Raw genomic sequence first — 27,950 nt, 5'->3', positions numbered from 1 at the left:
TCTCGATCGAGCATGATGTACTTTGAAACATCAGGCACCGAGACCATGCACATCGCAGCTGCGCTTCTAGTGGAAGGCGTCTCTAGGCCTAACTCCACATCGAATTTGGCGGGAAAGACCATCGCACTAACAGATATGCGAAAGCGAAAAAGTCGTACTGTGTTTTGTCGCAAGCAACAAATCACATTGGCCGCTGGCTCCTTAGAACCGCAAATATTGCACATAGATCACTAACGTGAGCCATGCTCGCCACGCACCAACCCCTTAGAACAGTGGTGGCAGTGGCCAGCAATTTCACTCGTAAGTGCCCCAACACACAAAACGAAGCACACTGTGCACCGATTTTTGGCCACCGATGCTAGGCATAGCTCATCATTAACAAACCAAAGATATGCGGCTGTCAATACGTTGATATCCGCGGCCCTATTCCTGTCCCAAAAGTATGTGAAGCAATGTTTGAAGTCAGAAGTTAAGATGTCCACGGTAGAGAAGTTTGTTGTAAAGGTGTCCTGACCCACCTTTGGCCTCACATTTTAGTCAATTATATCCGAATGATCGTTGTACTAGAATCCGTAGTGAACGAAGTTCAATCAATGGAACAAATAGAAAGGTCAGCATAATGCCGCATATTAGCATGCAGTAACCGAATGTCTGTTGTAAGCAGATCTGTTGTAATGAGTTTATACTGTATTTCACCACATGTCACCTCCAGAAAAAAAATTTTTTTCACTGCGGCATGAGACTGCTGTGCTAGAGTGTACTAGAAGTGTTGAGCGGCATGACCGCACCTCGCCGCCTGATACCTTCCGCGTTGCCCGTAGCGATGGCGCTGCAGTCGAATAGTACTGAAAGAGTTGCGCACTGCGTGCAGGAACTGCTATCGTCTTCGGCTTCTCCGATGCGCTTGTTTGATGCAGATTTCTTTGTACCTACCCATCATTCATGTCTAGCACATGATGCTATAGCCCTTGAAGTATGACACGCCAATCTGCTGAATTTGAGCTCCATAAAAGTCCTTGTGAGAGATCGAAAATTATTTAGAAAGGGCGTGTCCTTTTATAATTTCTTCTGTTTCAACTCTTTCTTCATTGGTTAGGCGTCTTGAATATTAAGAATAACTGCTCCGATTTATTGGACGTTAGCTGTGCTCAGAAAGCTGTGAGATGATAAAAGATATACCATGTCGAACGCTCGGAGAACCAGAAGGCAGAGGAAATAAAGAGGGAAGAGGAAGGGATTCTGGACCCCCTACACAAAATTTTTCATATAATAATTTTTCAGGGTACACTAAAATGTTTGCAAGTGTTCATAGCAATCACCAATTGCCAAAGGTAGTCTGCACCCCCCCCCCCCCCAAAAGATCCTTGGTAGCCCTGTGCCGAACGTTTACACACACACACACACACACACACTCACACACACACACACATGTGTGTGTGTGTGTTAGTGTGTGTGTGTTTACTGTGTACACATACAAGCTAAAATTTTCAAAACAAAATGCACCACTGCCTGCCTACACTTTTGCACTTAATAAGAACTACACCTATAATACTAAACATCCTCATAAATTTGCTGGCTTGCCATGGCGTTACGCCAGTAGAATATTTGGAAAGCAGCACAATTTAAGCTGTCGATAAAAAATGAGAACTGGTTTCAGTGAATTTATGCAAATTAACAAATGGGCAATATATATACAACTGACACTTTTTAATATATTTAAGATAACCCCTTTTGCATAGAGTTCTTGACTAGGAGGTACAGGCATTTCTTCAGCTCGGCTCCCTGGCTCGGCCTCCTAGAGCTTGCATAAATGAAGCAATGTGAGTGCGAAAGCATGCGGTTAGAACAAGAAAGCATTTCAGAAAGCATTATTATCTTCCGCAAAACTGCCATGATATAACTGAGTCGTCACCGATATAAATGTTGTGACAACGTTACTTATACTCGGGTTTCTCATAAAACAATCGAGCGCATGTGGACTTATATGAGAAACAGTACTCTTGATATAGAAACTGCCAATAAAACGGGCGCATGATTGAGTCGCGGTTTTGATACTTATCTCTTTGTAGTTCGCAAGTAGCCACTTATATTGTAGCGCAGCTCAACGCGCTGATTGAGTGAGAAGCTAGGCATATTCGTGCAAATACCGATTGCACATTTTTTTTGTCGGCAGGCTCATGAAACAGTGAATGTCTCGACGGAATTTCGGCATGCCTGCATATTCACTCGTGCACCATGGCGCTTAGCAGGTGTGCATACTCTGGTAAAGGTGCAGAAACACATTAAACACGCTAAAAAAGATCAAATACATGCTTTCGCAGGCTATGGCGCGCGTGCTCCCAATGCAGACGTTCTTGAGATCTTCAGTACCATGAGACTACAGCGTCGCCGCTACTGTCACCCGCCAGAGAATCAGCCGAGACACGGCGCGGGCGCCTCGTTCACTCCACTGCCCCCTTCTAGTACACTGTAGCTATGCCATGAAACCATATTTCCGCAAAAAAAAATCAGCACTGCCCCAAAGCCAGACTTCGATGTTAAATGCACATATCTGCAGCTCAAATATACATTTTTTAAAATTTTGTAAGCGTGCTAAGAGCAGCATGACGCTGCTATGCAACGAAACAATCTTTCTGCAGAAAGATCAGCACTGCCATGAAGCTTGTTCCCAAATGCACAGTTGATGATGCAATCGCACTCTTCGTAGCCGATGAAAGAGAGGATGTGAAAGCCATTGTCCATGAGCACGAGACACCAGGCACACTTGAAACATCTAATTCTTGCCCCGGTGGAGCAGGAGTCTCGTTGCTAGGCGCATCAATGGAACCACTCTCTTGCATAGATGAAGCAGAAGCTGCCCCACAGGTACCGTTCGCACGATAACCATCGGCGCACGTACAAGCGAAGAGCCTCGCCATGAGGACGAGCTCCATAGATTGTTTCCTTGCACCGAACACTTGTAGCGTCTTCGTTTTTGTTGGGCACAGCGTGAGCAAACGCAACAACGGTTTTGTAGAGATGGTTGAAAATAGTGTGATGAAGACGGTAGAAAATCGTTTCGTAAATTCGATTGTAACACGGAGTATGAGAACGGCTGCAACGATAAACGATAGGAAGCGGAACACAACAAGAATGCTGTTGATGGAGGTACAGCAGACGACGGGAGGCCGCATTATGTGCAAGAGCACTACGTAATTGCGCGCAGCAGCCAATGGCAGTTGTTGGATCCCTCTCCTCCTTAAGAAGCATGCGCATCGCCCAATACCAGTGGCGTGTCTCTGTCGCGGTAAACTTTAAAGCTTTCATGAGCCCTCCAATCATGAGTGGCTTGCTCCTTTCCTGAGTGAAGCCCCTGAAACTCCTGTGCTGCCACCGTCGCTGTAGGTGACAAGAAAAGAAAGTACAAGAATTCCCAAACAAAACAATACCGAAATGGTGGTGCTATGTCAAGTTGTCGAGAGACTGCAATCATGCCAAGTTGGGGTACTTTGAGCACTCACGTGCTGCTCAAGGGCTGCCGTGGCTTGTTGTAAACTTTATTTCAAATTGTTTCACGATGAATTAGGCGTTGACATTTACAGAAAAGGCAGTTTGTGACACATAGTGTCTCAAAATGTAATTTACCAAAAATTGACTTTTTGATTTTCATTGATTATTTTTTGTTTTCAAAGGCCTCATCCCTCTTAATGCTTTAGCAATTGTTGACGAGTAGAAGTATAGTCCTCTTGAGATTTTGTAACAAAATGTCCTATGATGACTATAATTATCAATCAATGAAAATCTGTGCCACACAAAACCAATGAAAATTATGCTCATAATACTTGTGCTTCTTAAGCTAGATGGCCACACTTTTCCATGTTGGTTTACTTGTGCCTTGGCTTTCACTTTATTGCCATTTTTTGTTGTGTATTGTGGCGAAGCCACAAATCAGTCATCTTTTTTTTACGTGATCAGAGAAGTAAGAAAACCTCATTAAATTTATAGAATATTATCGTTTTAAACAGAAAGAAAAGCTCTATAAATTGAGTGGGAAAATATTGTCAGGTAATTTTGGCACATAGTAAAATTGAAATTGAAACTAATTTCAACAAAAAGCAAGGAAGTCCAATTTGTGATGCCGGTCGCCAGACCGAATCACACACACGTACGCTAGCGGGTTTCACACTAGTCATGTGCGCCGTAATTACCATATTTATTTTCACAGAATGAATGCACTTTTTTTCTAAAAAAATCGGAGCAGAGCTGGGGGTGCATTTATTATACGGGGTAAATTTTATGAAAACTTTCCTGGTATGAGCGAGAAAATGTGTCAATGCAAAAAAAATTTAGGTCCCTAAGCTTCTTTAATTATGGCACTTCACTTATCTCCGGTGGTTGAAGGTGCTATCTTCTATTTCTGCGCTGCCCGAGCATGTTATGAAAGTGTATCGCGGTTATCTTTTCTCGCAATCGTTTAACCACAACAGTGGTATCTGCTGTGACCTCGAAAGGTGCCCAGAAGCGTGCGCTATACGACGCCACCACGCACTTTGCCAACTTCGTGGCAATTTCGCACGATCACCGCGCCGCCGCTGTTGACATTATAGCAAGCAACCAACATTGCAGCAAGCTACCATCAAAGCATCAAAACAAACCATGCATTACAAGACTAACCACAAAATACGGTGGCCACCTCGCTTGCAACCAAGCGAGAATCGGGGACCATGTTGCAGAAATAGTCAGGATTTCTTCTTGATGACAAACGACTTCTTTCTGGTTTTACAGAATCCTGCGACACAATGGCGACAAGCAGCCCTTCACAGCAGCCATAGGGACAACAAACCCTGTTGTCGTCGCTAGAAAATTGCATGCATGTGGTTGGGCTTTAAAATTTCGTATTTGCAGGAAGCGGCCGTCGGTTGGCACAGAAAGTTTCATCACCATCACTCGCTAGGTGCTTGTCAGTTGCGCTGTCTCTACACTCGCATCATTTATAAACCCCACTGTGGCGAATAGGTGTTTAAAAAAGACTGGGTACGTGCTGCGTACATATAGAAAAGAAAAGTATACGGCAGGCAGCAGCGAGCAAAGGGGGGGGAATGAGTAAGTCGAGGTGGCCGAGGGGGGTCAGCATATTAATACAAGAACAGAAGAGATCAAACGAACAAGGAGGCACCAGGTGTCGGTTAACTGGACTACAGCCGATGAATATAGGGGGATGCTTATTGCGCAAGGAAAAAAAAGTCAAAATTCTAACGACTGAAGTTGGGGGTGCATTATTATTCAAGTGAGATCATTACGAGAGTAAATACAATATTTCATTCGAAATATCGACGCCCCCCGGGCGCCGGAGCAGCAAACTAACTTATCATAATTTGCCATGCCAAAAATATTTCCTTTCGGAGGCAAATGGTGCGTAAATCACTAGTGAAGAAATAGCCGATATTGTCACGTTTCATTTCTCAAGTTTTGTTATCGCCCCAAAACACTACACAATTCTCAGCGCAAACCGTGCCTGCAGTTTTCGAGAAGCTTCCGGACTTTAGTAGATCATTTCGATAAGATCACACCCACTCTGCGAACTGTAAAGATTATTCTGGAACCTACGCCACCACCAGCGATAACTCTAGAACATTCGATGGCAAGAGTATAAATGCCGATGCACTTCGCCGCTTGTCAGTAGTTGATCGACGACGGACACTCTGTTCACTGTTATCTGTGAAAGACTGCTACTGTAATCGGACTTTTCGTTTGCTGGGCACAGGTTCGCCCAAATAAACAGCTCTCAACACAAAGTACCCTGTCTTCGGCCATGTCACGACCCCGTGACAATATATTTCTTTATCTTCCTAGTCATTTGTGAGCACCATGTACACAAATGAGTGAACAGCGGCTCTCTTACCTGTCCTTGGGAGTGGATGTGGCCGAACGTGTGCTCAGAAGTCGACCGAGCCAAGAAAGGACTGGAAGATGTCCGGACTGTGGCAGTCACGACCGAGTCACCTCCAACACTGCAGGCCCCTGCTCGCAGCGAACGATGCAAACGTAAAGGAAATGGTGTTAAACTTACAAGGTCTTAGTGAGACAAGTAGAATAATCAGCTCAAAAAAGAGTAATGACTAAGGGTGTACGAATATTCGAAAACCACATATTTAAAGGTTTCATATATGAAAAGTAGTTTAAATATTCGATCTTTTCGATTACTTGGTCGCATATGTTACAAAAAAACTTGATTTAGCACCTTAGACCGATTTTGCACCTTAGACCTCGAGCTGTGTGTGAAATTGACGGACGACGAAATAATTCGTCAAGTTACGGAGGATTCCGACGACCAAGCACCCAGGTCGAAGAGACAGCTCCTACACAGCCAATGAGCTTAAAGTTGACGCGAGCACTGATGACTGTCATTAGTGTACAACGGCAGTATGTTGGTAAGTGAAATTGAGGCAGACGGCAAGCGGAATGCCTTGCAGAAGTAAATCAGTGACTTATTTGAGCCAAAGTGCTTTTTGGGAGGGGGGAGGGGCAAAGTGTTTTCTTCTTCTTTTTTTTTATACAAACGACTCCTTTCAGAGCCACCTGAATGATGCATTCGCTGCAGGTATTTTTCACGGTCAGTGAAAAATACCTGCAGAAATGGTGAGTTTTTGGATGCATGCGTTTTTCCAGACTGCCCTACTTTCTGGACATTTTTGCAGTCCCTTGAGGGCCCGGGAAATCCACCGTGTACTGTACTGCCAAAGTTTTTACTTAGACGGACCAGCCCTGCTGCTTGTCATTCTGAGACACCTTGCCTCGGCTGTTCTCTACAAACTTTATGACCTTGAAACTGCTAGTCACCTTGGTATGTCACGCACTTACAACCCGATCTACCAACGCTTCTTTTGGCCAGCGCTCGCATGCTCAGTCAGAAGATGAGTTGCGGCTTTTGAGAAATATCAACGCCGCAAAACACCATTCACGCTTCCCGCCAAGCACATTCTACCATCTTTCACATTAGCTTAGACCTATTTGGTCCTTTTCTCATATGTCTCTCTGGCAACAGGTAGTCCGTGGCCACGGACTATGCCATGCACTATGCCATCACACGAGCCCTTCCAACAAGCTCTGCCCCAGATGTCGCCGACTTCCATCTACACGTCATAATTTTTGAAACATAGAGCTTCTACGCCAGCTGCTTAAAGACCGTGGCTGCACATTTCTATTAAAGGACCACTGACATCAAATTTCAAGATCGAGATGTGGCCATCATTCGATAGCTCGGTATGCATAGGTCTTCTTTGCCAAATTTAAACGGCACCTGTCGCCTGGAAGTTATATTAATTCTATGTCAAAGAGTGTAGAAAAGCTAAGGAGAAAAAACGGAAAATAGACTGCCCTGCGACATCGACACTAGTGCTACGTGTTCGGTGTAATACATTTCACAAATATCATCCTGAGTGATGATGCCCTTGTAACGATGATGCGTACAATCCGAGTGTTCTCATCGTGGCACCGACTGGCGCCGAAGTGCAGAAACGCACTCGCTTGTCCCCGGCCGGGCTAGCGCGCGCAGCTGCAGTTTAGCCTGGCCGTGGCTCGTCGCGTCTGATCTTCATCGCACCGGTTTGAATGATTACGTGAAATTATCAAGATAAAAACCACCTTTAAAAAAATATCGAAAGAAAAGAGCATGATTAAACGTGTGCTTGTCGGTCAGCATGTCGGGGAATCGTTGTGAGTTGCAGGTGAGTTGCAGTCGTCTAGTTCCAAGCACGGAAAAAAGCGCCATCGGGGTGTCTTTTCATATCACGTATGTGTTACACATCAGCACGACAGCAAGCTATCAAACGTGGAAGAGCGTGTAGTCAGATATCATCGCTAACAAGTAACACGTAGGTACCGTTTAAGTTTAGTTCATCTGTAGACTTTGTGTCTACGTAAAAGTGGTAATAACATGTTAACCGGGAGCAGCTGGATAGGTGGGGCCATCTGGAGGCCCAAAAAAGAACCCGACAAGCAGGAAACATATTCTGTTTCTCCGCTGATGCTCATTCGCAGTAGCTATATTGCATTGACCTCTCTGCATATACCGGAATGCTTTGCATGACAAAACACACCAATATAGCTAACTGAGACACACGAGCGAACATGGCTGAAGCGTGCATCCTCGGGCACCTCTACAGTGCTGCTTGGAACAGCGTCGATTTCAGAATCACTGTTCTCCAAAAGGTCGATTGAAGCAAAAATAATTCGCGACGTCGCGAATCGCGAGAATTCCAAGCTTCAGACTATCGTATTGAACCCGAGTCGACACTTTGTACGGCGACGACAGCAATGCAGGTGACAAGGCATGACTTAATGTGTCAGCCTAGCAGACGAAATGTTTGCGGAGCAGCTGAGCCTGACGTCACTCTTTTCATTTGAGAAGTGGTCAGCTGTGGCGTGATCTGGAGGTGGCCGCGAGGTAGAGCCACTGCTGGTGCTCCCAGCGCTAAAAAAGGCGGGATTAAAGTGATAGTTATCCATCCCTCAGTTGTGATTTAGGTCGTGAATCGCTGCTACGGGGTCTATAGCTGCTCACTGACGCAAAAATCTTGGCATGAGTAAATTTGATGCCAGTGCTCCTTTAAAGGTCGTAGCCGACAATTTGCAATCATGTGAAGAAAGGTACAAGCTCACTACGTCGTACTATCCGCAGACAAATCGACTCACAGAGCATTTAAACAGAACACTTCCAGGCATGTTTGCAAAGTATGTTTCTTCAAACCACTCCGACTGCGACCTTGCTTTGCTGTATGTGACATCTGTATACAATTCTTGGCACCATGACACTGCCAATCACTCTCCATTTTTTTTCAGTTTTTCAGATCAGAACAAACATTACCCTTAGATCCCATCTCCCACAGTACCGACCAGTGAATATACCCTTGACACTATCACCCGGGCTGCCTATGCGCATGAAACTGCCCATACTCGCCCTCTGACCTCTTAAGAAAGCCAACGGCGTTTGCATGATAACCAACACCACAATGTGCAATTATCATCCGTGGTTTCGGTCCTGCTGTGATCTCAGACCTGTCAAATAAGCTTGTCAAAAAACTGCTTTTTTATACACAGGTCCATACTGGATCCTTTATACGGTTACTCTTTTGACATACGAAATTGCTCCTGTTGCCTCGTCACCTTCGCCTGCCCTACAGGTCACCGTACATGTGGCACGTTTGAAGCCCTACCACTGTCCCGGTGACGTTGACATCTAGATGTGCCAAGATGACGCTGCTGCTGCCAATGTTACTAGATCCTGTCAGTTGTCAAACTATGCCTGGGAACAGCGCGATGTGGCCCTCTGCCGTGTCCTCTCGAGAGGTGGCGCTGCTGCCACCATCAGACCGCTTGGCTACAGAACCTTTGCAAGGTAGCAGCGTGCCGCTGACCGAATGCCGCTTCTCTTTTTCTCATTCTCCTACATCATGCTGCTCCCCATAGCACCAACTATTCAAAAAGTAGCCTTCTTACTTTGGGCACTTTGTAAAAGCAGCTAATGTGGGAATGAATAGTGTCGTATTGCGGCGTGGTCAGCCGCTATCACGGAAGAGAGGAACTCGTACACATGACTGCCGCCATGGGCTACCGACGACTGCCGGTGTTTATTGTACGGTGGACCTATATACACGACACACAGGTACATAGATCACAGCGCCATCTCTGGTGGCGTCGCAGAACCAATACGAATACACAACATATTCCCTCTCTTATATTTTTTTAGTTGATTAGTAATTGTTAGTACGTGTTAGTGGAGAGGCATTTCATCTATATACAATAAGCATGGAATATTTACACAACTGTACACTCGAAATGCCAAGAACTTTACACCAAAATATACACTCAATTGCAGCAAGCACACGCGTTCATGTCACAGGATCCACTCTAAACGTAATCCATAAATCTTCGAGGCGGTCGTCTTGTCCTTGCGAGTAGCTCCCGACGAGAAGGTGGTTGTGGAGAGGGTGGAGAAGAGACAGCCTGTTGTGTCTCTTGCGATGCTACACAAGGGCTGCACAGAACACTAGGCACTGCACTGAGGGGGGTACCGAGTAGCACTGCTGATTGCCCACTGTCACAAGGCACAGGTGACGGGCTTGAAGGCTGTGCTGGGTGAGCGTGAACATCTGGCGTTTGGATGACTGGGTGAGGCTGGGCGGCCTGTGCAGGAACCTTGCTCAACTTGGAGGAGTTCCATGTTCGCCCATCGTCTAGGCAGAAAGAGGCTGGCCCTCGTTGATCCACCACGTTCCGAGAACGACTGAACGAGAAGTCTCCTTTAAAAGAGACTGCCGGCTTCTTCACACGGACCATGTCTCCAACTGCTATGTTTGGTTTCTTGGCTGCACGGCAGAAGTCTGTGTACATCTTGCTGTATTATTGCTTCTGTGCGAATCTCTTCCGAAGCTGGCCAAGTTCTTTGGCAGGGTCTGTGAAGAATGATGGGGATGGGTGCCCAATGATGTCCAGTCGTGTTCAGGGCAGTCGTCCATGCAGGAGTAAGGCTGGTGCTACTCCCGTGGTTGCGTGAGGTGTGCACCGGTAAACACCCAAGTACCGTAAAAACCCGCGTATAGTTCGGACCCGCGTATAGTTCGAGGTGTAACTCGGGGATAGCAAACGCGAGAAAAAACATTTTCACGCGAATATTGTTCGAGGAAAACAGAAAAAAATGCATTTATTTGCACACTTGCATGCGCACGCACGCGCGCGCACGATTAGTCGTCGTTTTCGTCTGACACACTGTCTTCCGAATCTCCCTTGTTCGAAATGTCCTCCCACAGCTTCTGCAAGACCGACGTACGCCGACGTAGGGAGAACCCAGCGCGGCGCAGGAAGCGAGACACCCAATGGTTGCTTGCCTTGAAGTCCGCAGGTGGAATGCCTTTGTCTCGAGTGATCTCCCTTGCCTTTGCCTTCAGCACCTCGATGTGCACAGCGAGTTGTGCAGCTCGTTGCTCCCGAACAAAGTCCGTCAGTTCTCGTTCCACGTCTGGAAATGCTCCATTTTTCGGTCCCCAGAAACTTTTTCTCTTGCCGCAGCATGCAAAAAGGGCTTCCTTCTGCTTCCGCCAACCGCGAATGCTCCGCTCATTCACGCCGAACTGCCGCTCCACGGCACAGTTGCCGATGGTTTCGGCAGCAGAATACCTTTCCTCTTAAAGGCAGCCGAGTACTGCCTTCGCGGTCCCGACATGGCTTAAAATCACGTAAAATCGTGGCCGTCGTGATGTGCGCCAAGTGATTGCAATGGCCACTGTTGCTCGCCTGATGCACGCCTGTACCTGTAGGTCTCTAGGACTAACGCCGCTCACGCTACCACGCCACCTAACGTAGAAGTGCGCAGACACCTGATAATGATGATAGCACCAACCAATGCCGAAACCAAAACTGAATTCGGGCCGAAACTTTTTTGGGATCCGCATATAGTACGGGGCTGAAGTTTCGCACCCTAAATTTTAGAAAAAAACCCCGGGCTATACGCGGGTTTTTACGGTACTCCAGTGCCGTTTGTCGAAGAGGGCCATGTTCTAACGCAGCAACCTGTACAAAGTCCTTAAAAACACGATTAAACCTTTCGACAAGTCCGTTGGCTTGAGGGTAATACACCGAAGAATGTGTCAGTCGGATACCACGCTCATCCAAGAATTGCGAAAATTCTCGTGAAGAAAATTGACAGCAAGAAGTTGGTGATCGTTCTTGTAGATACCTCGTTGGAGAATTGTACTTCGGGCCACTTAGAAAAATAGTCAACCAGTGTAATGGCGAACCTACAATCTTGAGGAGCTCTTTCCAGAGGGCCAACAATGTCTATGGCGACTTTTTGCCAAAGGCGCTCTGGAAATGGAACAGGTTGCAGTGGAGCAGGCGCGGTTTTCGCACTCTTGTCGGCCTTCTGAGAGACGCTGCAGTTTTGTATTGCGACTTCTGTTTGCCGGTCCATACCCGGCCACCAAAACCGTTCTTGAAGTCGCGCTTTCGTCCTGACGATGCCGGGATGAGCTTCATGCGCTGTGGAGATTACCTGATGCGCAAGGGACTGTGGAACTACAAGTCGCTCCCCACGAAGAAGTAAGTTGTTTACCACTGACAACTCGTTGCGTAGCATGAAGTACGGCAGCAGATGGCTTGATATGTGGGGTTTAACGTCCCAAAACCACTCTATGATTATGAGAGACGCCGTTGTGGAGGGCTCCGGAAATTTAGACCACCTGGGGTTCTTTAACGTGCACCCAAATCTGAGCACACGGGCCTACAACATTTCCGCCTCCATCGGAAATGCAGCCGCCGCAGCCGGGATTCGAACCCGCGCCCTGCGGGTCAGCAGCGGATGGCTTGGGACGAGCTTGTGCGGAGGCCATGACGAAGTAACGTATTCCTTGACTTTTGCCAGAGTGGCGTCGTCACTGGTGGACTGCTCGAACTGGTCCTTAGCAATGCACAGCGGCTTGACTAGGAACACAACTTCTGTAGAGTCGTCTTTAGGTTGAGGTGTGCATTCCGGCTTACCTTCCGCTGGAAGACGTGACAGCGCGTCTGCTACCTTGTTCTCCGAGCCCTTGCGGTATTCGACGGTGTAGTTGTAGCGTAGAAGTCGCTCAGCCCACCTTGCAATGCGAAAGGGACGTCGCCCTGTTCCCTTGTTAGACAGCAACACTACCAATACCTGATGATCCGTCTGAAGAGTGAAAGGCCGTCCCCACAAATAAACATGCCACTTTCCGCATGCCCACACGCAAGCCAATGCTTCACGCTCGCTGGCGGAGTACTTCTTTTCTGCATTGGTTAGAGTGCGCGAAGAAAACGCAATGGTCAGGGTTTTCTGACCGTCCACTTGTTGCAAAACGGCACCTAGCCCGTATGCAGAAGCATCAGTTGCGACAGTCACTGGAAGAGCTGGGTCAAACATGTGCAACACCTTGTGCGAGGCCAGAAGAGTCTTCACTCTCTCAAAACTTGCTTGGGCGGCTGTGTCCCATTCAAAAGGTATGTCTTTGCGCAGCAGTCGACGCATAGGCTCGACTTCCTCGGCTAGCCTAGGAATGAACTTTGCGTAGTATTCGACAAGTCCTAAGAATGAACGGAGTGTGCCGGGTTCTGCTGGTGTGGGGGCATGGACGATTGCATCGACTTTGGCTTGAAGGGGTGCTATGCCTTCCGCACTGACACGATGTCCAAGGAAAGAGAGTTCTGTTGCATTGAAAACACATTTTTCGTTAAGTTTCAGACCTGCTTTCACAATGCGATGCAGAACTTCTTCCAGGTTCTTCGCATGTTCTTTCTCAGTCTTCCCGAAGACGATGATGTCGTTTATGTAACAAAGAACACCATGACAGCCTTGCAGGATTCTTGTCATGAGCTGCTGAAAGGCTGCTGGGGCCGACGCCAATCCAAAGCAGACCCTTTTAAACCGAAAAAGACCCTCGTGCGTAACAAACGCTGTGAGATCCCTGCTGTCCGGGTGCAGCAGGACTTGGTGGTACGCAGTGGCGAGGTCTAGCTTTGAGAAGTGACGGGCTCCGTTTAAGGCATACAGCAGTTCCTCAGTGTGAGGCAGCGGGAAGTTGTCGACCACAATGGCTTTGTTTGGCTCCCTTAGGTCAACACAAAGACGGATGCTTCCATCTTCCTTCTGGACTGCGACAATGGGAGAAACCCATTCGGAGGCATCGATCCTTTCGATGATGTCGGTAGAGAGCAGGGTCTGTAGTTGGTCCCTTACTGGTTGGCGCACTGAGAATGGGAGCCGCCTCAACTTTTGGGCGACTGGGGAGACTGCCTGTTTCATCTTCACCTTGTGCTGAAAACCTCTGACAAGGCATAAACCTGGGGTAAACAGGTGAGAAAACCTAGCCCACAGCAATGCAGGCATGCCAAACTTTGGCTCACTCTGCGGTTGCTCTACGATAGCGCCTTGCGGTGGAATGCGCCCTTGTGCGTCTGAGCTCGTTGCAGGCAACGTTGAGGTTGCGGGGGCGGACGTTTGCTGAACGACCGTGTGCAGGCAACGTAGCTCCTTCCCTGAAATTTGAAAATTCAGGGCTTGCACAGCATCTAATCCCAAAAGGGAGGTCCCACTGCGCGTTACGTAAAGCGGTACGACCGCTGTTCGTGCCTTGTACGACAGCATTGCTTCAATCAGGTCAAGCACAGGGATCTTCTGGCGTGAAAAGTCAAACAAAGTAATGCTGGGGGTCCTGAGTTGTACTTTATCTTGAAAAAGGTTTCGAAAGTGACCTTCCCCAATTATTGACACGCAGAGCCTGTGTTGATGAGAAACGAGACTTTGCGCGTGAGCGGCTTCGGGTTAATCACCGACACGTCGACGTCAACATACAGGCCTCTGCGTTTGTTTGTGCAGATGGTCAAAATACTGTGACCGCTCTCAGCGTCATCTTCGCAGAGGAGTTCGCGGACTGGTGCAGGCCTTTGTGGTTGGCCGCGACGCGAGCTCCGACAAACGCTCTGGAAGTGGCCGCGGCGTCCGCAACCTTAACAGGTGCGGCCGCGGGCGGGACAACGTGACCGTTCGCATCCTGTTGCGCCGCAGTTATCGCAGTTATCACGAGATACGGCGTGCAGGGGGTCGGCAGCGGCAGTTTCCGGCTTGGGTTTGTAGTTTTGGCGAGTGCGCGACGAGCTACGACGATGCTGACTAGGGGGGTGGGGGGGGATGCTGACTAGGGATGCTGACTAGGGGAACCAATACGAATACACAACAAATAGGACACTGAAGCTTTCAGTGCGAGGCATAATGTTTTATGTACGCGTATAACAGGCCGATTACATAAAAATACAAAAGCCCTTTGGCAATATTCACAAAAAACAAACTTTCTTGTTTGCTATAGCTACCTTATGGCTGTTTAAAAGCCGAAAATTCGTATCCCTCGTGTAAAAATGCATCTGCAAAACAATAAAAAATTTCAGCACTTCCGTGCGTGAATGCAAACATATGATCTGCGCAGCCAAGAGGACGGAAGCAGCATCTCTCTAGATAATCTAAAAGCTTCCAGAATATGTCTCTGCACTCTTTTTCTCTGTCCTGCACACTTTTGCTCACTCTAGCAATGGCCGAAAGCTTGTCGAAGAGTGATGCAGGGCTTCTAATTTCAACCGCGTCGTCTGAGGAGCACACTTGTTCACTATAGTCAGAATCATCGGGCACTGCATTTTCATTTTCACCTCCACTTCATTTCCTGCTCAACATAAAGAGCTGGCCACACAATGGGAAGCTTGCGCTGCTTTGAAGGCTTTGATAAATATTTTGGGCAATTGAGAGACAGGCATGATACAGCGTCTTCTTTTAGCGTCAACCTATCATATGGTATGGTGAGCACTTCAGCATTGACGTTGTGGATGAAATATTCAACGAGGTCATCTCAGTGGAAGTGCAGGTCATGCACAACACAAGAGCTGGTGAGTTCTTTGCCGAGCCTCGGAATCGCGAAGATGTGAAGCAGTCTTCGGCGGCCTGAAAAAATGCCTCTTCTTGCTCGTATCACACTTTTTATTCCCAATTTATATCAATTCATTATTTGTAGGTGCATGTGTAAATTACAGAAATACTAAAACTAGTTAGACCCAAATCCAATGTCTAGATGCAGGTGATCTAAAAAATAAAAAAAAGACTTCAGTGTACAGATACAGAAATGTGTACGAACATAATAAATAAAAATATATAAAACACCGGGGCATATTAGATGTGAAGCATCTTAGAGCACGGTTCAATCTGATGTGCGGCGTGACCACCCTTACTGCGCATGCGCAACAGCTGGCCCAAGCACTGCCAGAATGTACTCACGGCCTAGTGCATTCAGGCCTGTGTAAGGCTGATTTTATTGGTGATTGATATGTGACCACCTGTGGTTCTTTACCGTGCACCTAATTCTGAGCACACGGGCTTACAGCATTTTCGCCTCCATCAAAATTGCAGCCGCCACAGCTGCGATTCGATCCCGCGACCTGCGGGTTATTACATTTCGCAGGACCTAGTGGCTAAGGTAGTAGACCCGCAGCCACTGGCTTAGCCACTAGACCTGCGGGTTACCGCAGGCCGCAGTACCTTAGCCACTAGACAATAGTTGCAGAGTTGCCTATGGAAGGGGCTGGGTAAGACACCATGGTCTCTCCCCTTTCCACTCTCTCAGCAAACATGTGAAGGCGTTCTGTCCTAGTAAGAACGCACTGGGACGCACTAGCGCGTTCGGTCCAGCGTAAGAGGCTGTAGCCTCTCCCCATTACATTATCTGAACATTAAATGCCTGGCGAGTTCACAGCAGCGGGTAGAGCAGCGGAAAGCTCGACGCGACGAAGTGCAACGTGAAAGTCGGCAAGCCCAACGCAAACGACAGCGTCGGCGGCAAACTCCTACGGATGAAACGCGGGTTCAACACGCCCAATTTCGCAACAGCAGCGTTGGCCAGTAAACCCCGCCGTATGCATCGCCGATGCCGAAGCTGGGCGACAGCTTCGATCCCACGCGTTGGCTGCGGACAGACGACGTTTGTCCAACGCCCTTGCAGAACGCTGAGGTTTGTGGCACACACAAACTTTAGAGACCAGGCTCACCAGTTTCGGCCTCGGACCGTGTGTTGGTATCTGACACTCCAGCATCCTGGATATACGCTGAGACCCCATTCCATTCACAGCGGCCATGTGACCTCCAAGCTGGCCAGACCTAGAGCGCATAGAAGCGCTGGCCTGCTGTGTGATGATGCCAGTTTTCTCGGAACCATTTGGAAATGAAGGACAAATCACCATGCGGCAGACCTGCTGTGCCGCTTTTTTGGTGCTTACGATGACGACGACGACGGACTCGAAATAGCTGCTGCAGCTGAAAAAGCAGTCATCTGCGTGAGGAAGAGTCGGCAAAAGTCTACTGAGGACTATTTTTCTTCGAAGTGATCTGTCCGCTAGTGTGCTGAATTTGGCGGAAATAAAGTGCATTGTTCTTTATTATTTTGCAAGTTTCTTGCTTCCCGATGGCAGTTTTAATCTGCACGGAGGGCAGCTGTGATATTCGTTGGCGAGTAGATTCTCTCTGCTCGCTAATTATTGGTAGAAATGAATATTATCTATAACAAACTAATGGTTATAACAAATTACGACTCCTCCTTCAATTTCGTTATGACGAGGTTTGACTGTATTACATATATGGGGTGTTTTTTTTAAACAATACAAATTTATCCTTAAGTAACTCTTACAGATAGGCACTTGTCTTCGCAGCTGAATTCCAGGCCGAGGCGAAAAGATTGCCACTAATTAGACTACTTAAAAATAACTATTTGATAAAAATATTTGAATCAACTTTTTTTATTATTTTAGGCTGGTTGTTTATACGGCAAAGTTGTACGTGGCAAATTATGGCAAGCCTAATTTTTAAATGTTCCTCGCTTACATCATTTGAACTGAATCTAAAACGTTTATTTTCCGAATAACAGTGACATATGTTTTTTTTTTTGCGTGTGTGTGTACTTTTTGTTGGTTGCATGATCCTGCAGTAGTTGTCTTTCAAATCTTCAGCGCGGTGCAAAAGTGCCGCCTCAAATGCGTCATGTGCTGTTCTGCGCGTATGTATTGCATCGCATGTGTGTTCCATTTATGTATGTTATGTATAACTTCGAGTTGCTGGTCACAATAATACCGAGAAATTATCTCGAGACCTGTACGGTACTTCTTTTTTGCAAATAATTGTTTGTACTTCCACCCTGTAACGGCCCACTTCTGGGCTAACAGTATAAATAAATGAAATGAAATGAAATGAAATGAAATAAATATTGCAAATATCGTGCGTGGTTTCAGAGTCTACTTTCCAGACTGCAGTGCCATAGAAAACTGAAACTAACGCACCAAGCGAGACAAAACCTGCCAAGTGCATCAAAACAGTTGCAGAGAGTCTTTCATTCATTTTTCGTGTTCCTGCGATTTACACTAGTAACGAATGTATTTATCTGCAAAATACTGTATCTGTATTGGGTTGTTTTCTATGCGCATTGAATGCTGTGGCTACTATCAAATGTCATAGTCCCTGCCCTTTCTTGCCTAGACAGAAACTGCAAGCCAGCTCAGTGTACGACAACGGGAACAAGTCTACCGTGGTGTACACATATACCTGGTATCACAAGTTATATAAACATTTGGCGGTCAGAACTTTTTACAACCTGCCTCTGTCAGCATCCTTTCTAGTTTTGCACCCTGATAGAGATGTTTGCATTTGCATTGCAAGGCAGGCAAAATCATAAGTAGCATAGCCATCTATAGCATACTGAGTGTGCGCTTGTGCCAAGAAGTCTTCCTCTTCATGTTCCTCGAACGCCTTCATGATGAGGCTGAGTGCAGAGCATTTTTGGGAGTGCACTTAGTCGTCACTCGACATAACACAACGTAAAGAAAAAGGGGAAGCAAGCCAAAAACAGAAGGAGAGAGCACGGAATAGATGAAGGAAACCAATAGAAATAAAGAGAGGAGGAAAGAAAGAAAAACAACTAAGGTGCCCAGCTTCACCCTTCCTTTAGGCTTGGCATCATTACCGTATTTACTCTATTCTACCGCGCCCTTGATTGTAATGCGCACCCGGTTTCTATGACGGAAAAAAAAAAGTAAGACATCGATTGCGACGCGCACCCCTTTTTCTCGTTGGCCCGCACAATCACACCACTCGCGAAAAGGACTCCTTTGGGGATCGTCTTCCGTTTAAATATGGGGTAGGGGGGAAGCTTGTGCCTATCTGACGTGCAACGAAGCATTGCCGTCACTCTAGTTTTACCGTGGCCCGATGTCAGCAAACAAACTTGCTTCGCCCCCTTCTTCTCGACGGTTGTGGTGCCAGGCATGTCGAAGTAAAGAGGCATCTGATCGGCCTTCCTGATTTGCCCAAGCAGGTAGCCGTTGTAGTGCCCCAAGTTTAGGACGAACCTCTGAAAACTGTGAAGCTTTTCTTCGTACTCCTCCGGCAAGTTTTGGCCCATGCCATTCGCTTTCGGAGGGGAAAGCCTTTCCACTTCATAAAGTTAGTTAGCCAGCACCTGCTCGCTTTGAACTGGCTCGGCGTAAGCCCTTTTTCTAAAGCTAACTGCATAGCCTGCACTTAGAGCAGTTCTGTCGTCACGGGCTGTTGTGCTGCTCGCTGCTCAAGCACATACTCGCTGAGCAGCTCTTCAATTTGCGGAAACCGACCCTGGTGGTCTACTGAAGCCTTTGCGTGAATGTTTGCTGTCGACAATCTTCTGCATTTGTTTCCGCCAGTATTGGGAACTTTGGGAACAATTTGGGAACTCCGAATGACCGCGATGTGGCCCGATTTCCGTCCGTTTCGGTACACACAATGACTTTTCTTTTAAAAGCGGCATTGTGGTGCACTCCTCGAGTTTTTGGAGTCCGCCCTTCCATGCCGTCGATGCTAATGAACTACAAGATGACGAACTCCTCAGCACACGTATGAAGTGCTGCACATGGGAAACACATAGGCAGAAATGGCCGACGGGCCATGCCGACCCACGTAGGAGGCGGCCATTTTGGAAATGCCGATGGCAATAGAATGACCGTATTCATTTTTTTTTGCGCTCAATTCTAACGCGAATGCGATTTATGAACCCGCTTAATCGGGAAAAAGGTGCGCGTTATATTTGAGTAATTATGGTAATGCGAATTTGCCTTTCTTTTGTGCATGTGTACGCTCTTTTCCGTCACTGTAGGTTATTTCAGTTAGCGACGTTCCTGGTATCTTGACCACTTTCTTGTGTCCGTGTCTGCGCACCCTGTCTTTATAAGGGCACCAAAGCAGCTTCTGAACATACAAAATTTAACACTTTTTTTTCAGCATTTCTCTCTCTGCTTTTCTTTTTCACATACTTCGTGACGCCAGAGCATAGAACAGTGATTCACGTAGCATAATTAGGAGACATAATCTTAATTGGTTCCCATACAATAAAATCAGTTGTAAATTGTCTCCTAGCATGCTTTGCTATCTATGCCTTCGCCCATTCGTTCTTCCTCACCTATATGAATATTGTTTGCAATGAAATGGTTTTGCTTTATTCTGTGAATTTCTGATTGTGTAAACGGAAATAACAGATCATACAAAACAAGACCACAATCCTAATAGGCTCAGCGCTTATGGCTCACATTGTATGCGTGCTTTGTGAGATTAATCTGTAATAATTGTAGTGAAGGTGAGAACAAAACCAATGGAAGAGGCGCTATCTCAGCAGCTATTAGTAAACAGCTTGTGTACCCTTCTATGAGCTATGATCGCACCGTTTCCTGCTTTGACCATTGATAAAAAAAAAGTGAAAGAAAACAACTTCTTTGCCGAGAGCAGCCATATTTATATACACTGGCGTATTGCGCAGTTACGCAAGATCTTATAAATGAATTAGCTGCTAGCCTTAGTTTGTTATAACATTTATGTTGCTGTCGCATCCATTGCTTCGCCCTTTCGGGGAAGCAAGAGATTTTTGCGAAATTCGATGGACGAATATTTATTCCATTGAGCGCTTGAAGCCCTGCCCTCTTCCATGGCGTGCCGCAGTCGATCTTATGAACCCCGTGTTGATGTCATGTTGCCACCAGATCATTAAATACCGGCACACCGCCGCCGACAATCTTGGGACTGGCGCACAGGTATAGTGGAGACTCAATTATTGCTGCTTTGAACCCGAAATTCGAGCAGGAAGTCCAAAAATCAGAAATCATGGATATTTAGCACGCAAACTTTTATATGTTCTTTCATATTGATGTGCATGAATCAGATTTCGAACTCTGTACTCTAAGGAAGCACCCCATTGTCCACCACCTCAGTTGTACTTCCACAAAAGTTGAAAAATTAGGAGAGGCCGAGAAAATAGCATCTTGGCCTTTCATGTGTAAAGTGTTGTCAACAACACTTTCGTTGCATCAAATCATGTACATGAATACAACTCGGCCTCTGCATCGCCTCATTCTTGACAGGATGAATATGTAACACCAGCCAGCCAGTGCTACATCAACTAAGCGAAAAGAAACACTTTCATGATGCTATTTTATAAGGATATGCTTATGAATCCTCACCAACATTTTTTTTTGCAATTTCGCTTCGATATAGTTGACAAATATTCTAGGATTATACCGACAAATATTTTAAAAATATTCAACAAATATTCAATTCGATTTGCACTTACACTTCAATATTCAAATTCACTTCACACCCAAAATTTTGGTATTCACACAGCTCTAGTACCGTATTTACTCGCATAATCCTCGCACTTTTTTTTGCCGGAAAACTGATGCAAAGTTGGGGGTGCGAGAATTACGCGAGGAAAACATTCCACGAAAACGTACAGAGCGAAAAAGAAAACAAAGTGGCCGCAAATCTGGATTCTCACACCAGCAACTTACAGCAAGCTTTAAGAAGTACTTTTTAGAACTTACCTCAACAATAAAAGCAGAGGTTCAACACAAGGCAAGATTTATTTGAGACACAAAAGGTGCAAGCAAATAGTCGAGAATCAGAATACCATACGCAAAGCCTGTGGGCGTTGCGGGCGTAAGAGTAGCGTTCGTCGCTCAACAGGAGCCCTCAGAAGGTAAGCGTAGGATGTCAGTATTGGGCTGATGGCTAATTTATATATCAAAATCGTCCGCAGTTTCCTTCTGAAGAAATAAAGTTTACCATCAATCTCAGTTTTAGGCCCACAACAAGCCCAACGCTTCTTGGTGGCTTTCAGCTGCCGTCACTACTAGCGAACACAAAACTCGTAGACTCCGAAGGGCCTACCAGCGGCCCTGTTGCCGTCGTTTAATGCAAGATCTATCACTTGCAACTTGAAGCAGTCGTGTAGCTTCAGTATCACCCCATAACGTGCCAAGATTACCTACACAGCATACAAAACACGCCACAACGCGCATTGGCCACTTCAGCTTGGCTTGGATTGGACTAAATTTGCGTGCAATAGTACTTTTGATGCTTAAGAAATGGCGCCAGATGGCACGCGCTATCATCAACAGTGGCTGGAACGAGCAGACGACATTACTGCGGCAGTTTTCGGGGGTGCGATAATTACTCGAGGAGAAAAGAAATCGTATTTTTCTTGGGCGATGTGGGGGGTGCGAGAATTATGCGAGTGCGAGGATTATGCGAGTAAATACGGTTATACCCATTTGAACAATATATGGCATTTAGGTTATCTCTACGCGGTATTATTGAGAAGTAACAGACAATAGTGCCAAGGAACATTATTGTGTGCTACTTATCATAAATATTGTGTCAAACAAAGAAAATGAACCCTTAGATTTACACTTTCTCTGTGCAGGGTCTTTATACTCAAAAAGTTGTTACTGCGCTCAGAGACAGCAAAGAACTGGAAGTCCTTGCTTGACAGACACTATGTGAGGCAGAACAGCTAGAGGGGATCGCAATCAAAGGTTGTGATCCAGATGGCTGAATCCACAAGTGAAATTTGAATCACGCCCACACTCACCTCCGGGACTGGCTGTGTCCTCCTTGGGGCCACTGTCTTCCGGCCGAGCCCCTTCCACGCTAGGTGGACTGCTCTGTGGCTGTGGCTGACTGCTTGGGCCTGGGCACAATTAAAAGACACAAGATCTACTGGTACGTACATCTCACTGTGTGCACTTACTCGAGCATTCTTCGCGAACATATTTTATTGTAAGTAAACCACAGAAGAAATAGCTAAGTTTTGGAGCTAACGAAGCAGTATGATTATTGTTCGCAGTAATGGACGCTGATGTAAAAGTGAATCGAGTATAATAGGCATCAGTGTGCCTGCATCAAAATAGATGTTCATTAAAAAATGCGAACTTGGTAGTAGCCTGCTTATAAGAGACAGCTCATATAAGCAAGAAGTACTGTTTCCTTGAGTTTGTTTCTCACACGGGTTTGAGAGACACCCGTGTGAGAGACACCCGTGTGAGAGAATCTTGACGAGGGTCAAGATCTTGATGAGGGTCGATCCAGATCAGACTTCTTGATCGCAATCAACAAGATTGTTGCTGCTTCATGCTATAGCCTAATCCAAACTGAGCTTTACGCAGACATCAGCCAAATCACAATCACAAAATTGTGGCTATTTAGCAGCACCTGATTCGAATCGGCCCTGCAATCAAAAGTGCCCGTACGTATGACACTGGCATTTTAAAGTTGTTAAACTGCATGCAAATCCTGGCGTGGAAGGTGGCTTTATAACAATGCTTCATGCTCATACATGACAGATTCTTTCATGACGATACTCTTGGGCATCTAATTTTTTTTCCCCTTTGATGTTAGCATGTGGGCTGTATGCCAAGGTGGGTTATACACACCCTGGCATACAAAATGCAGTTTACAGGTAGCATTGCAGCAACACCACTATCCTCTTTGACTATGAATGAAGGAAGACGAACAACATTTTTGAAAGCTTGGAGCACGCTGTTTGATAACTTGGACAATGCTTACATGGTCACACGCAGGTTCAGTCACAGAGCCTAGTAGAAAAAACAATTTTGTTTTGGTATGTCACTGGTGTGATCACCAATGCTTCTGCAAACCTGAAACGAACCAATCTAAAACAAATTAAGTGACTGGGGTTCCTTCAAGTCGATAATTGGGACTAAGATGCACAGTAAAAGCTCGTTATTTTTACCCTTGCTTATTAGAAAAATCAGATAATTCGAATGGGTGCTTCGGTCTTAGCCAGCATATGCATTATATAATGGCGTTACATTTTTGTTAAAGGTTTTGTTTTGTCATCGGACACAATCAATATTTATGGTCCCTGTTTTTTTGAGTGCAACGAAAACTTTATCGGTAAGAGCTTGTAATCATGAAATGGTAGTGCATAAAACACCGTAGAACATTTAAAATTACAATTTTTCTATTTGTAGCGATTATGCTATCTTAAAGAGACATGCTGCAAAGAGCGGATGTGATCGCGAGAGTGATTATTCGCCAGTGTAACAGCAGCGTTGACAAAAAGTTCAGCCCTAAATACAAACACGTAATGTTGTGTTCGTCAAGCCTGCAGTCCTGCGACCACTACTTTCTAGCGCTTTACAAGAATTGAAGCACTCCCTCGGTGCTTCTTATGCAAGTACTTTTGGCCGTGCACAGGAAGTTTTTTTCTTTAATTTAGCCAAGTCAAGCTAAGCCAAGTCTTCGAAAAACTAAAAGACACGTTTACACGTAATTGACAATTCATGCATTCATGTTCACGTGCGACCGTAGTTAGACAGCTTTGATATGCCGTCGCTTCACCACTTAAGCACGTTAGAGGAACGAATTTTGGCTCGCATCTTTTGCGCCAGGGGCGCGACATGCCAGCTTTGGTTGTTTTTGAACGAGATTTAAAAATATATATCCTTCTCAGACGTTCCCGCCCCGACTCGGGTGTCGCCTACAGTAGCGGTTGCTAGAATGTCCCTCGTGGACACCCGGTGGCTTAAACTCCTCAGGACCATTCAATAAAGTTCTTGACTGACTGACTGACTCAGATCGCGAAAAGTATGCTATCACCTGTCACCATAATTCAGGCTCTTTTCCTTTTCACCGGAATCTAATCACTCGTTCTGGCCAGTTGTGGGTCTTTTTAACTTAGCCATATTTGGCAGTAACCCAGTTAATTCGAAGAATCCGGGAGCACACTGAGCTCGAAATGGTGTTTATGGTCATCTGCATAGCTGCCATCATTACTGCGAATTGTACCACCACGTACGACACCTTCTGGCCGCAGGAGTTCAGAAAAGTGTGGTCACTGTCCACAGTCACGTTATTGGCAACCAAGGTGAATTTTTGGCAATCAAGGATGTCACAAATTTCTTTACTTTACCCACAAAGAAAGTATTACCATGTGCGTATAAGCAGTGGTGCAGAGCACATTTCAGTCTAATTAAAAAATGTAGGCATTGCATCAGGATAGTAATGTGAAAAAAGTCATTGGATGATAAAAATTGATGCTTTTACATTGCACTTTTATTAAAACTATTTACGCATTCACGAAGAAAAGTGAAGTACATGTTGATGTCATGGGCATTTGTTTATTGTTTTATTGGAATTTACAATTATTTGGCATTTGGTTAACTGTCATGGTTTTTCTAATCCCATGAAATCTGAACTAATGAGCTTTTACTGTACAGTAAATCTAGTGGTTTCAGACTGACTAGTCTTCATCTTGAAGATGAAAGGGCAACCACGGCAGCAAGTAAAAAGCATACCATAAAAACCATAATATAGGTTGGATTGGAAAATAAGTTGACGCCCCACCCCTGATCATAGAGTTTCCCAAAATTAACTAGAAGGGACTCTGGTGCTGCGATTGTTCAGTCACCATTGGAATAATGGGTAGTATCATAGGCATACCTACCAGGGTGCCAAGATAAGTGTCGGACCTTCCCCCGAGAAAAGTTAGGGCAGCGAAGCCCCTCTTTACTTTTGATAGTGGTTACTGGTGGCCAAACTTAGAGGCAATAAAAATTGGATTTATAACAAGCAATGCACTGTTTATTGTGTACTCGTCATCCTAGCACTGCGATATTTCACAGACTTGTGATGTAGCATAGTGAGCACACGATTTTAAGGCACATCAGATATTTTTGATGAATGGCGGAAAACTGATGACCAGAAATATACCACATAAAAAAAAATATGTATATATTGTAATGAAGAGCGGCGCGGCAGCTGTGGCGCATAGGCTGGAGTATGTCTCGCTCACTACAATGGCGCAGCCGCTCAAGAAACCTTTGCGCAACAACCAGCATGCAGAAACCATACTACGGAGCGGACACACTCTCCAGCATCCCGCTGCTTCTGCTATCGTGGCCACAGCATCCTAACTGGCCACCGCGAGTACCAAAGCCAGAGCGCTACCTGCGGGCATTATTGGATAACCACAAGGTGACTCCACTGACGTTGCTTCGCAAACCACTTATTTGCCCAGGAATGGCGTTCACCATCCAGGGCAACCTTAAGTACTATCCCTCAACCAATGTCAGTACCATCACCGGAAGACAGGCATACTTCCTCGCCTGTGGCCACCAGTGGCCTCTGGCGGCCCTTCAGGCCATCGCTACTTTGGGCAAGCGTTTTGAAGATGCCACTGTCACCTTCTAAGTAGCCTGTGCACGCACCTCATTGCCTCCTCCGTCCATGGATGATATTCTTGAATTGACTGGCGTTGATCAAGGCCTAACCGTCTGACTGGATGAGATCACTTTGTTGACCCGTCGACATGCTTGGATTGACGACTAACGCTATCAATCAATCAATTAATCAATCAATGAATCAATCAATCAATGTTTCTTTATTAGCATCAGAAGTGTACATTGTGAGTAAGTATGCAGGAGGAGGTCCCAAGGTAGTAAACCGCAGGTGGGACCTCCTATGTTATTACAATGAAAAAGCTAAAATATGAATAACGAAAGTGCAAGTCACCGAACATTTCGAACTTTTTTTTTCTACAAACAAAGCAAGATATCAAAACTTAACGAAATCTAGCAGTTTTACGTTTAAAAGAGACTTTTTCAACTTTCTCTTAAAAACATGAATGTGCATTAAGTCTTTCACATCATGTGATAAAGAATTCCATAATGAAATTGATGAAAAAACAATGCTCATTTTTCCATAATTAGTGCAAACTTTAGATAATAACAGGTTATGGGCGACCACGAATCTAGTATTATTGGAATTATCCAACAAGGTAATAGGAAAGATGTCGATAGTGAAGGTACGGTGGAAAATTTTGAAAAACAAAACGCACACATTGTAAACGTACATTTGGGAGATCGGTAATACGTCAAGCTGGCGAAAAATCTCATGTGATGGCGCTTGACGTGAAGGGAAAGTTATGAGTCGAATTGCTTGTTTTTGCAATACCTTTAACGGCCAAATGTGCACCGAATATAAAATCACCCCATGATGTAATGCAATAACTGAGATGACTGTGTATGAATGCATAATACAATGCCTTCAGAGTTTTAATGTTAAAACACATTCGTGACTAGACCAATGCCCTGATACCGTACGAAATCTTTTTACAAACAGAATTGATATGTTGCTGAAATTTCAGATGTGTGTCCATTATAACTCCTAAAAATGACGTATGATCACTTAAAGGAATAACTACTGAGTTCACATAAAAGTAAGGAATAAATGCTAGTTTTTTGTTTGGTGAATAAAAAAGCATAAAACAGGTTTTGCAAGGATTAATCAACAATCTATTAGAGTTGCACCAGTCAACAAGACAATTAAGGTCAGCTTGAAGTCTTGACACGAGAGTCGCTAAATCCAAGTGATGAGAAAAAAGAGTCGTGTCATCAGCGTAAAGCAAACAAGAAGAATAATCAAGGCAAGGTGGTAAATCATTTATGAATAATAAAAATAATAACGGACCCAAAATTGAACCTTGCGGAACACCTCTTGTAATGGGGGTGGGACTGAATGTAAAATTATCGACCGAGACCACCTGCAACTTATTAAGAAGAAAGCTCTGTAATAGCGTTAATGCGGGACCAGTTATGCCATAGTACTGGAGTTTGCGAAGTAGGATGAAATGATTAATACTGTCAAATGCTTTAGTAAAGTCGACGAAGACAGATCCTGCGATGTTACCATTATCAATGAATGATCCGATTTTGTCAGTGAAACAAGTAATTGCAGTATCACTGGAAAGACCAGCCCTAAAACCAAACTGACAAGGAGAAAGTATGTTAAGTTTGCTTAAATATTTAGATATTCTTATTTCAATTAGTTTTTCCAAAATTTTAGCCAGGAAGGGAAGGACAGATATAGGCCTGTAATTGCACATACTGAGGGTATCACCTTTTTTAAATACTGGCAGTACCTTCACAACTTTTAATTTATCCGGAAAAACACCGTTCTTCAAACAGCGGTTAAAAACGTAGCTTAATATAGGCGCTACAAGAGATCTTACAAGTTTAATGTGCTTTGAATGGATATTGTCTAACCCAGCTCTGGTAGC

At 45.4% G+C, this 27,950-nt stretch overlaps 1 protein-coding gene across 4 annotated transcripts in view; it reads right to left on the bottom strand.

The window, feature by feature from the left end:
* The window catches only part of NfI (Nuclear factor I), a 152,914-nt gene that overhangs the window by 19,838 nt on the left and 105,126 nt on the right, over positions 1-27,950 (bottom strand). For all 4 annotated transcript variants that reach the window (XM_037433171.2, XM_037433170.2, XM_075882942.1 and 1 more), the window contains 2 exons: positions 22,461-22,559; positions 5,882-6,000 (listed from right to left, as the gene is read on the bottom strand). In XM_037433171.2, the coding sequence (XP_037289068.1) occupies positions 5,882-6,000; positions 22,461-22,559 (218 nt within the window). The remainder of the gene's footprint in view (positions 1-5,881; positions 6,001-22,460; positions 22,560-27,950) is intronic.

Source organism: Rhipicephalus microplus, unplaced genomic scaffold, assembly GCF_043290135.1.
Source record: "Rhipicephalus microplus isolate Deutch F79 unplaced genomic scaffold, USDA_Rmic scaffold_14, whole genome shotgun sequence".
NCBI lineage: Eukaryota > Metazoa > Arthropoda > Arachnida > Ixodida > Ixodidae > Rhipicephalus > Rhipicephalus microplus.
Note: the sequence above shows the minus strand (reverse complement) of the source record. Positions and strands in the feature narration are given on the sequence as shown.